We start from the raw sequence: 14971 nt of genomic DNA, 5'->3' as shown, positions 1-14971 counted from the left end.
ACCAAGGTGTACTGAAAAAACTTTCTCAGGTACCAAGTTCACATTCCATGTCAACAGGGCCTCAGTCCTGGCTGCACATTAGAGTCATTTGAGGATTTTATTTTTTATTTTTTAAAAGTTTATTTACTTATTTTGAGAGAGAAAGAGAGCACAAGTAGGGGAGGGGCAGAGAGAGAAGGAGAGAGAGAATCCTAAGCAGGCTCTGCACTGTCAGTGCAGAGCCCAACTCGGGGATCAAAGTCACGACCCGTGAGATTCTGACCTGAGCCAAAGTCAGATGCTTAACCGGCTGAGCCACTGTCTCATCTGAAGATCCTAAAGACAACACCAATGACTAGGCCCTTTCCTAGACCAATTAAACCATAACTTCTGGGAGTGGGGCTGGGCCCAGGCATTTTTGAGAAACTCCCCCAGGTACATACAATGTGCAGCTAGTTTAGAACTGCTGCTAATTAGGGAAAAGAGGTCCCAGGAGCAGCAGGAACTGAGGCACTCTGTGGTTGGGTGAGCACCTCTCCCAGCACATCCCAGTCACGCGACCACTAGCCCACTTGCTCTGACAGTCCGTGACCTGCCGATGCCTCTGGCTCCCAAGAAAGATCTATGCAAATAGGTAGGGCTGTAGCCCTCAGCCTACCTCTGAGGCTGAAACCCTGAGCGAAGTTTACAAAATGATTTTTTCCATCAGCCCAGAAAGCAGCGGGGGCTTCCCTATCCTCTTCTCTGAATCAATTCCAGTGCTGAGCCTGGAAGGCTCGGTTCTAGGGAGCCACATTAATCTTGAAGGACTATGGAATGTTAAATGTGGGCTCAGGCAGAGGAATTGTTGATAGATCGGAGAAGGGGTTTGATTTCACAATCACATATACTGGGAAACCTCAAAACGGAGGTGGGGTGGGAGAAGGATTTAGAGTCTGTTTAAAACAGCATTCTACCAGCGATTTTTAATCCCTCTGGGTTCCATGAAGTCATCTTTATGCTTAGTTTTAGTTGAAGGAGCAAGAAAGACTTCCCTTAATAACCAAGCAAGAAAGAATCAAGTGTTTTCCATCTCTCTTTGGGAAACAAGTAGGTATGTACACGCTTGAATTTGTCACTGTGCTCCAGTTCTGCTGTGATGTGGCTGGCACAGAGACTCGCGGACTCGGTGCCCACAAACAGCTGCACCCTACAGTCCCAGCAGGTGCACGCACAGAGCCCAGCTCAAAATTCATCGCAAGAACAATGGCGCCGTTATGACACCAAGGGACAAGGCCTCATACTGACCACCACTGCACGACATCTGACGATGGCAAGAGCTAGAAACTCAGCCACAGCTCCCTGGGATCTGGCCTTTTGGTCCCAGGATCATATTCACAGACACAGCCAGGTAGAGCACCACAGTGACAGCAGCTATCAATTATATGGCCCAACCAACCAGAGAGTTAGTGGAATTAAAGAAAAAACAAATCCCTCCAGAAAATGTATTCCTTTGCTTTTAACGTATCTTCTCCTCCTGCGGGCTGCACTGCCACAGTCACCAAGTTTACATTTACATCCAAATATGCACACACAAAAAAAATTACCGATGCTTCTCACTCCCCGGTGACTTTGTAACAGGTTGCTAGGTAACAGTGCATACAAGTCAGGTTTCAGGACCTCTAGTAAGCCACCATAAAATAACTGCATGGGCCTTTTGCATAAATAGTGTGCATTTGTTATCTGTTTCCTTATGCCAATTGATCAGTCAGTAAATACTCTGACTGCCAAACTGTAAACAAGTACCATCAATAACTAACTGAGAAAACAGATCACAGTGTAAGGCTTTGGTGCAGGGAGGGTCTTTCACCCCCAACCCACTGACTGGCTTCTCTGGAGTCTTTCTTGTTTGCAGTGTTGGCTCTCAGCAGGCTGTATCTTATGCTCCCTGAGACTGGGTCTGGAGCTAATTACAGCCTGAGCCCAGCGGGAGTAGTGGATTATACACCAGCATTTTATCCAAAGACCAGTCCTTCCTTCACTGCCTCTCCCCCTCCTCCAGATTTAAAAACTTCCTGCAGTCCTGGAGTAAAGGCAGTAACCCTGGTACTAAGAGCTACTCACCCCTACCTAGTGTCCCCCTGGCTGTTGAGTAAGGAAATGTCCCATGTTGAAACCCTGCTAAGTGAAAATGCCATTTGCATTCCTTCCCTTAGGAGTGCACTGGAGGAGCCCAGAAAAGGAGCCCCTTTTGCTATAATATTGGTGGGAGAGACCATCAAAGAAGAAGCGGTGACCTCCCCACCACCACCAGAGGCAAAGCCTGAAGGATCAACAGCAAAAGGAAAACTATAAGCATGCATTCCCCCACATTTTCAAAATGTTTAAATATAAAACTCAAAGACTCTGCAAGCACATTTTCCCCTAGATTGGGGCAGAAGAGGGAGAAGGCAGGCAGAGGGGTAGAGAGGAAGAGAGAGTCCCCCGTTCTTCAAGGCCATGGACAGATGCACTTGGCTCCGGGTGGCCTGACCATTTCCAGCCGAGGACTCCTCACCCCTGGCTGCCGGTAGGCAGGCTGGCATGCCTCACTGTTGGTCATTCCTGGTCATTTCTGATGCCTCATTTCCGTCCCCTGCTTTTCCCCATGACTACCAACTAGTATTGCATGCTCCTGAGGAGCAAAGATCTGGGGTGCTGGGGACATTCCAAGAGCCCTGACTGAAGTGTCACTGAGCAAAGGGACTTCTGAGCGGGCAAAACTGAACCTCTATTTCACCTGGCAATGACATTTAGTGAAATGCGACTCACAGTCCATTTAAAGGAAGGCGGTGACCAATTATTCTCCATTTAAAAGGGTATTGTCAATCTCCAAAGAGCTGAAATGGCATTTGGAAATCATCGTGGGGACTGCCATCTTCACTGAAAGACAGAACCAACTCTCAGCCGACCTTTCCCCACCCTGCGCATCTCTTTTACAATTTAAAATCATACTTTTAAAAATGTAACCTGTAGAAGCACAATCCCACATCGTGTTTTATCATTTCCAAACAGTCAGGAAAAATAGTGCTCCCTCAATATCGCCACACCCCCTATTCAACTCCACAACTTAACCAAAGAAATTGGGGGGAAAAAAGGACAAAAACAACAACAAAAAAACGTCATGTATAAGCTGACAATGAATGTGATGTCAATTAATAATAAATATTGATAACCTACTTCATCTTCTTTCCAAAAGGCAATGGGGCAGGTGAGAAAGAATATTTTTTTTTTAAGTTTTTTTTTTTAATTTCACTTTACATGAGGCACCTAAAGTAGTTAAATTCATAGAGGCAGAAAGTGGAATAGCCGTTTCCAGGGGCTGTGGGGAGGGTGCAATGGGGAACTATTGTTTAATGGGTACAAGGTTTCCGTGTGGGATGATGAAATGTTCTGGAGATGGACGGTGGTGATGGTTACACAACAGGAATGTACTTGATGCCAAAAAACTATACACTTAACAATGGTTAAAATGGTAAATTTCATGTAAGGCGTATTTTATTACAACAAACATTTTTCCAGTGGAAAAAATTACGTAAAGGTAATCTATCATTTGCTCAAATTTTAAAACTGTAACTCCCAACAGTAGTCTGTGTGTATATCCAGAGGCTTTATATGTCCTTTAAAACTCTTTCAAATTAAGGCAATAAAGAAACTGAATAGTGCAAACTGAGATGTTCCATACAAGCACTTTAAAAGAACCAAACGCAGAAACAAGTTAAATATGGCCCAAGGTCACACAAAGAACTGTCACCAATTTGGCTCACCATGTGTCCTGCCCCCCATAACAAGAACCCATAAAGGGGAAAAAACCAGAAGGAAATCAACAAGACCTGTTGTTTCTAGACCCAAACCACAGAGATGCCTACTTCCAAAGGACTGGAAAAAAAAAAAAAGTCAAGGAGAAAATTCATGAAGGTGCAAACTAGCAGAATTCAAAGGGCTCTTGAAATCACCTAGTACTACCAGCTTATTTTTACAGATGAGAATCCTGGTAGAGAAAGAGAGAGAGAGAGAAAGAGAGAGAGAGAGAGAATACAACCCTATTCAAGTACCTGACAGCTTCATGAGAAAATCAGACGCCATCTTAACAGAGATGTCCTGGCTGAACAATGCTGACGCACTGTTGGCCACATACTCGGAGGGGTCTTTCAGCTTTGTGTGGTTGGCCGGCCTGTCGGCAGCATTCAGAGTAAAGGAGGTTGGCAGGCCGTTATCTTCCTTGGGTTCCTCCTTCACCAGCAAAGGCGAGACGCCAGCCCCACCCTGGCTAGTCCTCTCTGGAGTGTTGGACGTCATCATGGTCCCCACTAGCTCTGTCCCTCCTCCTTCCCTTTGCTGCCCCAGGCAGGCACTGTCACTGAGGTGGGGAGATCCCTTGACATCTGGGTCTGGGATCTCCTCCTTCACCTTGGCTTCTGTCCTCAGGAAATGCTGATGGCAACGCATGTGGAGTTTCAGGCTGAAGTGGCGTGAGGAGGTAAAAGGGCATAGCTGGCACTGAAAGGTCTCTCCCCGGTCCTGGTGCTGATGAACCTGACGGAGAAGCAAGAAGAATGAGCTGTCCACCATGTGCTTACGGAAAATGCCTCGTCGTACATCCGGACTATTCGTCCACAATTTCCTCACAGTACCAGGGCTGGCCCAGGAAATAAAATCATCAGAGGAGAGTTTTGTTACTGTGCCCCAAGTAATGAGGTCCGTCCCTAAACATAAAGCAGGTCCACGTAGGTTAAGAGTCCATTATTAGAGCCACACTCACAACTGAGGATGCTGTCTGCCAATGGAGGCTGTGTTTAGTAGAATCCTCCAAATAGTTTAGTCATCTCATCTCGGTTGGTCTTTGGAGAAAATATAAACCCAGCACAATTCGAACTTACATAATTACCAGCTGGGGGTCAAAAGAGGCAACCTGTCAAGCAATTCCTCTCACAATAATAAGTTGCGTGTACCCAATTATTGTCACTCAGAGAATTAGTTATGTTTTGCAAACACAATTTCAATTTTCAAAATGCTTCTCTGGGTAATTAAGAATGTGGAAAATGACGTCTCCGGGGTATTCCCGTTTCATAGACAGGGAGACTGAGACCCTAGAGTAAGTGGCTTAAGCAAAATTACATATGAAGAAAGCACAGCAGAGTGGGAGAAAAACCAAGGTCTGATCTCCCCCAGGTATTCTCAGCAAGGTGAAACCAGGGTCTCCAAACGTGGTTCTATCAGGCTCCAGATTCTGATGTGGGCAATGGAAGAATGCAGACTTTTAAATCCAGTTCCAGTCTCGCATGCACAATACCTGTAGAAATTGTACGAAACTTTTCTCTTCCTGTCCCTACCAAAATGTAGTGCTTGAGAAAGTGAGGAAATCACTGCACTGGCCTGAGCCAGGCTTCGAGCTGGCAGGTGCTCATAAGCGTGTAACTTCCCCATTCAGCTCTGCCAATGTACTTCAGGGCTGACCTGCTACACCCTGCTATTTCAGGACTGCCCCTCCCTTGTGTAGAAACTGCCAATTGTGTAGATTTGGGCCAAATGATTTGGGGGAGTTGTGGGATCTGGACAAACAAGTGATTGGGATTTCAAAACCAAAACAGAACTGACTCCTCATCTTCCAGTGGTGACCTAAACGGGACTTGAACCCAGGTCTAACAAAGGTTAAAGGCTAGTTTGTTAATTCACTGCACTACCTGGACCCTCTGCACAGGCTTCCTTTCCAAAAGAGCAAGTTTTACTACAGCTGTTTATGCATTCTGAATGCAATCCAAAAGCATTATTCACCAGCCAAAACATACTTTTAAATAATGTTAAGTGACCAACAAAAGCAAAGAAATTAAAAGTTAATGGTGAGATCCTGTCGCTACAGCACCCCACTGTGGCTTTTTGAAAAAAACAGTCGAAGAGGTTCTGGGTCCCCCAAAGCATAAATTTCTCAGAAAAAAACATATAAACTTAAATTCAGTTGCAGCAAGGCCTTGCTTGTTAAAATGCTTCCGCTCTGCCAGGTTGGGAGGGGCTGGGGGTAGGTACCCGTTTGTCACTGGTCGTTAACATCACCTCTCTCTGTTCTGTCACAACAAAGAGATCTCACTCTGGAGCTGATCATTTCATTTGCTTTCTCACAGAATCGTCCACCTAATTCACACAGGAGCAGGAACCCTGGGGGGGTTCGGGCACAGCCCCACAGGATCCTGGCAGATGCTGCCAAAGGCATGCCCAGGAACCAGGTGGTAAAGGTCACGGGGCAGAATGCTTTCTTGGGAGCAGCGCGGTGGGGCAGATTCCGTTTCAGAAGTGTCCTTACATCTATTGACCCAGGAGAGTAGAGGAGCTAATCCAAGAACAGGAGCTCTGGAAGCAGCTTCTGGAAGAAGGAAAAGGACAGAGAGAGAGCCCAAGTCCTCAAGGCGAAAGGGAGCCCTGGACTGAAAAGAGTCTGCGCTCAAGTATTTTACGTGGCTTCTCTTCCACCAGATCCTGGCCTTGCTATATTTAGTTGTGGAAAAATCAGTGTCGGTTTAAAGGAAAAACAGTGGCCGAGGTGTTGACTTTCGCACTTATCGTTTTATTTGAGCTACACCTTCCCAAAGGGGCTGTATGTCGCATTTGGCCTTCGAGAGAAGTATTCTCTCTACCTTCCAGCTGTGGTTTCTTCCCTTCTGTCCTGACAGAAAAGCACTTTCTGTTATAACTGTAATCTCTTTAGCCTAACACTGGCTTTAAAATCCCTCCAAGTCTGCTAACGTGAAGAAATGCTTGTCTAAAGCATATCATTCTTTCCAGGCCACGTAAGAGACGTCCTTACTGACTGGTCATTTTGCACGGGGCACCTAAGGGCTGGGAATAGAAGGCACTGTTACATCATTAGGTCCATCTCCTGGTGGCGGTCGGACGGACATAAGGAAAACTTTGGCAAACATCTGCTCCACCCACTTAGGGGACCAGGCCAGACAGGGAAGGGGCATCCTTGGGAATCACAGCTCCTTAAATGGCAGGCCTGAGACTGGCAGAGCTCAGCGCTCTGACCCTTGTCCAGTTTCTTACCATTACTTCATCAGTGTTCTTTATTTTAGCAGTTCTCACCTTTTCTGTTCAATCTTAGCTTACGAATTTCACATTTAATTCCCCTATGCTCACTCATCCAGGAAAGTTGTAAAAGACTTAATGGAAATCTAAGATAACCCTGAGGAAGCTGGAGGCATTTACAAGCTCCTTCCTCAGCTGCCCATAAAAACATTTGCGAGATCTACGAAGGAGGAAAGGCAGGTTTTCAAAAAAATGTACAGTGCCCAGCACCCGGTAGGACACGGTAAATACAGTCCTTACTGAACAAATAAAGGAGAATCCCAATTTGTCTTAAATAAATCTATGTCATCATTATAGAAGGATGTATGTTAGAATAACAATAGTGGTGATTTCTGTGTGATGGGAGTGAGGGTCAATTTTATATTCTTGTTGTTTACCAGTTTTTTTTCTAAATTCTCAGCATTAAAGATATATCACAAAAAGAAAAAGGCAATAAAATTTAGAGTAAATTCTTTATACCACATCATTAACCTATTTCCAAATGTAAACACTAAATCAGACAACTTTTGGATAATAATGACCAGGTTGGCTACATTTACTGAGTGTTCTCCATGCCGGGCATTGTATTAAGTTGCTTTATGCCCATTATCTCATTTAACCCTTATAACGACTCCAGGAGATAGACTGGATGATTATCTCCATGAATGGAAACAAAGGCTGGGAGAGGTTAAATGATTCACCCAAAGTCTCACAGCTACTAAAGTCGTGGAACTGAGATTCTAACTAAGGTCTTTCTGACCGCACACAGCTTGAGATCTTAATCTACAGGTGACACTGCCCCACTTCACAGGCCGAACTCGTTTTAGAAAATCTATTCATATTTGTAGTCTCTGGTGAATGCAGCAGAAGCAGAAGCTATCCATTCACAAGACCACCGCCATCATATTCCTGTGTGGACTATACTTACAAAATCTCTCTAAAGTATGTTGAATCCAAACAAAACCATGAATTCTTTAATTAAAGAAAGAAAATGGCCCATATGCGAGGTGGAGAACAGAGAAAAGAAACAGTACACCATTTGATAAAATTAAACTTGCATGAGCCCTTCTCACACGTCCCTTATCAAAAGCTGGAGTCGTAGCTCAACAGGTTAGGACACCATGAGTTTGAATAAAGTAGTAATTTCACACAACTGCTTTATTGTACTGGTTATTGATTTGTTCTGAAAGCATTCTGAGACCCCGCGACCCGCAAAGCCCTCGCGGCTCTCATCTGTAACACTGTCATGGCCGACCGTCTGTATCATCAAGGCACCCAACTCATCTCCCTGTAGCTTCAGGGTCAGTAGTTCCTGCTATTGAAAACCCAGCTTTTTTTTTTTTCCCCCATGGGTTTATAAATAGGTTGTTTTATGTGACCCTGAGCTGAAACCAAGCTTACAAGGTGTCAGGCTAGATGCAAGTTTTCTGCTCACTGAAGCTTTAAATTTGTCAGACCTGATTTCTAAACACAGCGTAGGACATAGTAAGGAAAACAAATTTTAGTGTTAAAGGCATTTCTTTTGAAGTCTCGGCCTGCTAATGAAACCCACTTTGCAGGTGTAAAATACGAGATTTTATTTTGGGAAGAGGTGATAGAGGATGAGGAGGGTGAAAGGAAAAACTAAGTAGGCTCAGTTAAATCCAACCAACCAGAACTCCTGGTTAAATGGATTCTGAAGATGAAGGGCATGCTACTCTCAGGAGAAAAAGGCAAATGATAGAAAACAAATTACATCATGGATTTAATTTTTTTTTTAATCTTCTGAGCTATTTCCTAAAATTAGTAGACGTTCTGTCTGATCACATTTTTTTTAGAGCTACAATTATAAACGGTGATCACTGATCTATTCAGATGGATTAGACTACATGGCTTTGAAAAAAAGCAAATATCTTAATTACGTACATGCACAATGCTTCTTATGGCAGGAAAGTAAAAACTTCACAAACAATGTCAACAGCCAAACCATATTGAAAATATCAGTGGAAAAATGAAGGTGTTTACTGAAATTAAATAACCACTATTGAACATTTCTGTGTCAGATACTTTGTTAATATTATCTCCTTAAATACTAACAAGAACTCTTCCAGATAAACAATATCATTCTCATTGAACAGATGAGAAAATTGAGAGCCTGACATTCATTTGCTCAAGGCCTTTAGCTAGTAAGTTTCACAATAAGATTTAAATTCAGGTCTATCAAATTCAAAAGCCCATGCTCTTTTGATCTTGTGATTTTCTTCTTTGAATTTCAGGGGAAACCTTTATTAGTAATGGGGTCTGCCAGAAAGCTATCTAGATGACTAAGTTTTCTCCATCTCATGTACGAGTGAAATACAGAGTCTAGACAAATCTCTTATATGCTTATTACCAGTGCAAACTCCCCAGCCGTTTTTAAAAAGACATTGAAAACAATGTCCTTAGATGTTTGGTAAGTGTGATCCTGGGAATTAGGATAGCACAAACACTGAGAGCTTCAGGAGGACTCAGTCCTGTCAGATATGCACCCCCACTCCCGCCCCCCCAAGCCTCACAGAGGGCAAAAGTTAAAGCCCAGGCTTCTCTGAAGGTTCTCACACCTCCTATAAGGCGTCTCTGGGTGTCCTGTGAGTTTGTAAGCTGGAGAGCAAAGCAAAAGCAGAAGAGGGCAGTCGCCTCTGGGGCGCAGGTCCAGCAGCCCGTCGTCCCATACTGGTCTTCCCTGCCCTTTGCTCTTCCCTAAGTCTTCCTCCCGGCCCCCCAGACACGTATTGCCACGCAAGGCCAAGGTAGGCTGCTTCTCCCCAATAGGAAAGGACGGCTCTACATCATGTCTATTATTTGGATACTGGAGCTTCTGTTTGGTTTTAAGTTCTTGGTTGTAAAATGAACGGGCAGACTGTCACAAGGAGACCCTTTTGAACGTGCTTCATTTGCGCCACCAGCTACCTCAAGACGAGGAGCACTGAATGCCACAGGTTCCACCAGCGGCCCCTCTCCCAGGAGCCTCCTGCACTGGACCATGTGCAAGAGCTCTGGCTGTGCCTCCCTGTCCGTGAGGCTCATCCGCAGCTGCCTTACCTTCATGTGGGATTTGAGATTGTCCTTGCGAGCACACCGGAATGGACAGAGCGGACACTGGTGACTTTTTAAACCTGTGTGGATCACCATGTGCCGCTTCCAGTAACTCTTCCTTTTTATAACCAAACCACATATCGGACACTGGAAAGGCTTCCCGCTTTCCTCTTCTGAGGCTTGGAAGAGGGAGAAAGAAAGAAAAAATTGAGGAAAATTCAGAGGTACATTATTGCATCCAGCACTAATTCACATGCACTGCTATATAAAGAACACTAATAATGATCCGGTATTTTTCCTGGGTAATTCCAAGGCTTTCTTCATGAAGAAGTTTTATTACTGCTTTTCTCCCAGTAGAAACCCACATCCATCTCATTAATTCCATGTAGCTTCCATTTTTCAAAATTTGATCATGCTGCCGTGGGAAAGTCTTACTTTCAAAGGCCATCTCACACTTAGGAAGGCATCTGCAAAGGGGCTCTGCCTGGCCTGTCCTCGTTCAGCCCAGAGAAGCTTGACTTTGGGGGCTTTGTTTCCCGAAGGAAACCTCCGGATTTGAGGCCATATCTGAATTCCTAAACTTAGAAAACAGCAAGAAATAAAGACAGGGAAAGACGCACTGCACCACACTGAAAACCATAGAGCCATCATAAGCCTCCACACCAAACTCCTATGGCGACAAATTTTAGGATCCTACCGCTGACGTGGCTAGTTATGTCTGGAGCAAATGCTACTGCCAATTTAGCCATCAGGGGGTCTTAAGGTCAGGGCTTTTCCCCCACCCATTTCTGTCCCTCTGGTTGCCACTAACAAGATGCACTGCCTTCTCTGAACTGGGCCCCACAACCCACTTTGGGAAGAGCTACAACGAGGCAGTCACGAATGCTTCCATTTTTCAGGAACGCAAACAAACCAACTACTTCCTCCAAGGAAAGCTAAGCTAACTCTCTCCTCCATCCCCTCAGGAAAGGGTCTCTTTGTGACACCGTGCGGCTACACTGCTCAGTGTCACGCTCACCTCTGCAATTTGGAGACAGAATAAACACAAACAAGTAGAGCTAAGACTCAGACTTTCCTTTCTTAATCATGAGGGATCAGAAATATTTCCGGGTCGCCTGGATGGCTCAGTCAGTTAAGCGTCCGACTTCGGTTCAGGTCATGATCTCTCAGTCTGTGAGTTCCAGCCCCACGTCGAGCTCTCTGCTGACAGCTCAGAGCCTGGAGCCTGCTTCAGATTCTGTGTCTCCCAACCCCCCCCCCCCCCCCGTTTGCCCCTCCCCTGCACTCTCACACTCTCTCTCTCTCTCTCGCAAAAATAAGTAAACATTAAAAAATTAAAAAAATGTTTTTCCAAATGGATTAAATAAGACATAATACACTCATAAAGCAATACACTCATATATGGAGCCATTTTAAAAAATGAACTAGATCTATAGATGCTGGTACAGAAATATGTCCAAGATATTAGAGTTAGTAGATATGCAAGCAAGATATGAAACTGTATGTCGAGGCTGATTCCACTTTTGTTTTACAATAACTGGGAATCAATTGCTAATACAGCAAAGGTAAAAGGTTGAAAGGAAACGTTATAGAGAATGAGTCTAACTGACAGCACTTAAAGCCATTCATTAAGCTTCACCGCTAAAAAGGGGACACTGTGTGCCTTCTGATAAGCCATCTATCAATTATTCCTATAAAAAGTTTAATCAAGCCTCTATATAACTACAAGTTTATCAGAAATATAGGTGATTAAAATAACAAAAACACGTTAAACACACACACACACGCAAGGGACAGAATGAGCCAAAGCCAGAATGTGAGAAATTCTATAGGACGAATGCGTCTCTTCAAGCGAACAGCGCTTGGAAAAGGGACACGGTTATGGAGGCATATAAAACAAATATGAAGTGTGAGGGTGATTTCAATCCTGACTTGAACAAAACAATTATAAAAAGACACTTTTGAGATAACTGAGGGAATACTGATTATAGCCCAGGCATTCCATAAAATCATGAAACAATCATTGATCCCGTTAGACGTGATAATAGTTACGGTGGCTATTATTTTTCCAAAGTTCCTCTCTGTTGGAGATAATGTATATGGTAATATTTACAGGCAAATGGATATGAGGTCTGGGATTTGCTTTTAAATGCCTGAGCAAAATAAAGAGAGGGGGTAGGAAGAACGGGACGCACAAATGACAGAAAACGATATCCTTTTATTAGTATGAAAATTGTCCGGAAGCATACCCAAGAAACCATTAAGCAGTCACCTGTGAAGAACTGTGGATTAAAAGGAAGGGGTCGGGGAGGGAAACTTTTGTTTTTATTTTATATTCTTCCATACACGTTGAATTTTCTAATGCACACGTTACTTTTATAATTTTAAGAGGCTATATTCTCATGTGTAAACTTTAAAATCATCTTATTATTTATTCATTGAGTCAATTGACTCTCTATATGCAAAGGACCGCTTATAATGGATGGAACCAGAAAGGTTCTGGAATACAGTGAGGATATTCCAAACACACTGTTTTACTATTGCCGGTATAATAAGTAATACTGGTTACCCTAACCAAACAACCTGAAAAAAGAAACTCCTATTGAAAAATATACCTTCCAGTCTAGAAATCCTACTGGTGATGTTTCTGTCACAATTATTCCCTTTTCTGATTGGAGGATGGAGTGGGATTGAGGGTTCCCTTTCGTCCTAGGACAAGCACACTTTGTAGAGGCCTATAAACACACTTTCTTATTAATCTGACTGTAGCTTTCCTGCTGTTTTTTTGTTGATTGTCTCTGTTGACCTGGAGTCCCATCCCTAATCTGGCCTCTCATTTTCTATTCTCCATTGTCATTTCTTCCATTCGGGTATCTTGATCATGAAGACTGCACATTGAACAATAGATTTGAGAGGAAGGACTGAATCAGGCCTCTAGGTGAGATTACTGTCATCAACCAGAGGGGGGAAAATGATAATGATGTCTATTTGGGGTTGTAAGAATATCGAAGTAACAAGAAAGAAACACACAAACAGGCTGCCGCTAAGCCCTATTTTCCAGAAGTATTTCCCAGTGTCTCAACCCTAAACTGCCTAATGTTACAGAATTGCCTGGGAGAGGAGAGAAAAACGGAGATGTCTTCTACTGACCTGAGGTTTCTTGGCACATCACACGAAGGCAATAAAAAGGCATTACCTGACCAAAGGAACATCACCAGCATCCCCTGGACACCTTGTTTTGCTTAATGTGGCCAATATCTTTCTTATTTTTTCTTATGCCCCCCCCACCCCGGGTCCCCTAGTGTGTATTATAGAGCACACTACATTAAACCTTGATATTAGCATTTCATATAAATCTATTTTATTTTGGAGCTATGCTTCCTTAGTTTTAAGTAATACCAAAAGACACACGAATTGTGTATAAATTAGGGTGTCCTTGGATTGACTGGGAAAAAAATTAGCATACTCATAATGAAGAGAAACTAATGGCAAGATATGTGGTCAAATAGCTACATTATTATAACTTTGAAATTTTTAACTGATCATGGCAGGAAAGGAAGAAGACAGAAGCCAAATGATAAAAGTAACCATAACACAATGATCTATTTTCCAAATTGGCCATTAATCTCCCCTGGTAACATCTGCATTTTTGTTTATTAGAAATTTTTTGATATTTTAATAGGATGCCCTCCATGTGTAAACAATGTTGTTAACTACTTTGGAGAAGGGAGGAAACAAGGATATATTCTAGTTTGTATGCCAAACTATTTTCAAGGCTATAAATTTCACTCGAAGTTAGAGCCTAAGGAAATATGACCACTTCCTTAGACTGAACCACATATTCTTAAGGCAATAGGCTTGAAACATTCATTATTTTACATAGTTTACAACCGTCTGGGAAACAATTCCCCCCAAACATATCACTAGCTAGTTAGTATCACCACAAGCAAAACTAGATCCCACCAAATGCTAATAAACCCAGTGGCATGGATAGCTGCTGATTTGCTTGTTTGGAGAAAACACATTCTCTTTACAGGCATTAGTATTACTGGAAGAAGAGAGATAATGTGTGCAGTTCTCCCGTCACACAGTAAACGGAAGCTACTGGTAGTAGCTGTTGCAATAATAGCAGTGACCATAAGTTCTAGTCGTACCCTCTAAAGCAGGACACTCACCAGGAGAGCAGATGTAAATTTAAACAACTGACATCACATAAATACATAGCCCGGGGCCTGGCCCAGAATGGCACTTTGTCACAGGAGCCAGGAGAAAACAAAGGAAAACAGGAGTCCACTGTGCTACACAGGTAGGGTCCAGCTCAGCCCAGGCAGAACTCTGATGGCCAAATTCAGCTTGGCAGGGAAAAGAGAGAGGTGGAAAATACAGAAGGGGAGGAAGGGGAGGAGGGGGAATTGGCTGGGGTGAGGCTAGAGGTCTTTCCCTGTGTGTCTCCAGCACCCAACAGTGCTAGGTACTATGTGCAACTGAATAAGTGTGTGTTGGATTGTAATGAGAGTAATTGGAAAGGGCTGGGTCAAGAGAGTATCAAAAAGTGAAATGAGTGCTGGAAATGGAAGAAAAAGGTACAGGAAGCTGCCAGCAAGTCCCAAAGGCAGCAGTGTCAGCCCAAGAGTACATGCTTTTCACATAGCACACCAATACATGTGTCAGATGAATGGGTGTGGAGAGATGTGCACGTACTTACATCTTACCTATTTCCAAAATGAATTTGGAGGAGCTGATATTTAAAATGCATACAGTATGACTACACCATTAATAAGATACAATGATAAGCGTTCAAACTATTTACAATGGACAAGATCTACAGAGGCAATCTTGTGGGAGGTTTGATGGTGAATTT

The 14971-nt window shown here is 43.4% G+C and overlaps 1 protein-coding gene across 5 annotated transcripts in view; it reads right to left on the bottom strand.

Annotated features, from left to right (window-relative positions):
• The window catches only part of ZNF827 (zinc finger protein 827), a 172994-nt gene that overhangs the window by 120672 nt on the left and 37351 nt on the right, over positions 1 to 14971 (bottom strand). For all 5 annotated transcript variants that reach the window (XM_042935378.1, XM_042935382.1, XM_042935383.1 and 2 more), the window contains exons 3-4: positions 10117 to 10289; positions 4053 to 4533 (exon numbers count right to left, since the gene is read on the bottom strand). In XM_042935378.1, coding sequence (XP_042791312.1) covers positions 4053 to 4533; positions 10117 to 10289 — 654 coding nt within the window. The remainder of the gene's footprint in view (positions 1 to 4052; positions 4534 to 10116; positions 10290 to 14971) is intronic.

The sequence above is a fragment of the Panthera leo genome, chromosome B1 (assembly GCF_018350215.1).
Source record: "Panthera leo isolate Ple1 chromosome B1, P.leo_Ple1_pat1.1, whole genome shotgun sequence".
In the NCBI taxonomy this organism is placed as follows: Eukaryota; Metazoa; Chordata; class Mammalia; order Carnivora; family Felidae; genus Panthera; species Panthera leo.
The sequence above is the reverse complement of the archived record's forward strand: the minus strand, read 5'-3'. Positions and strand labels throughout refer to the sequence as shown.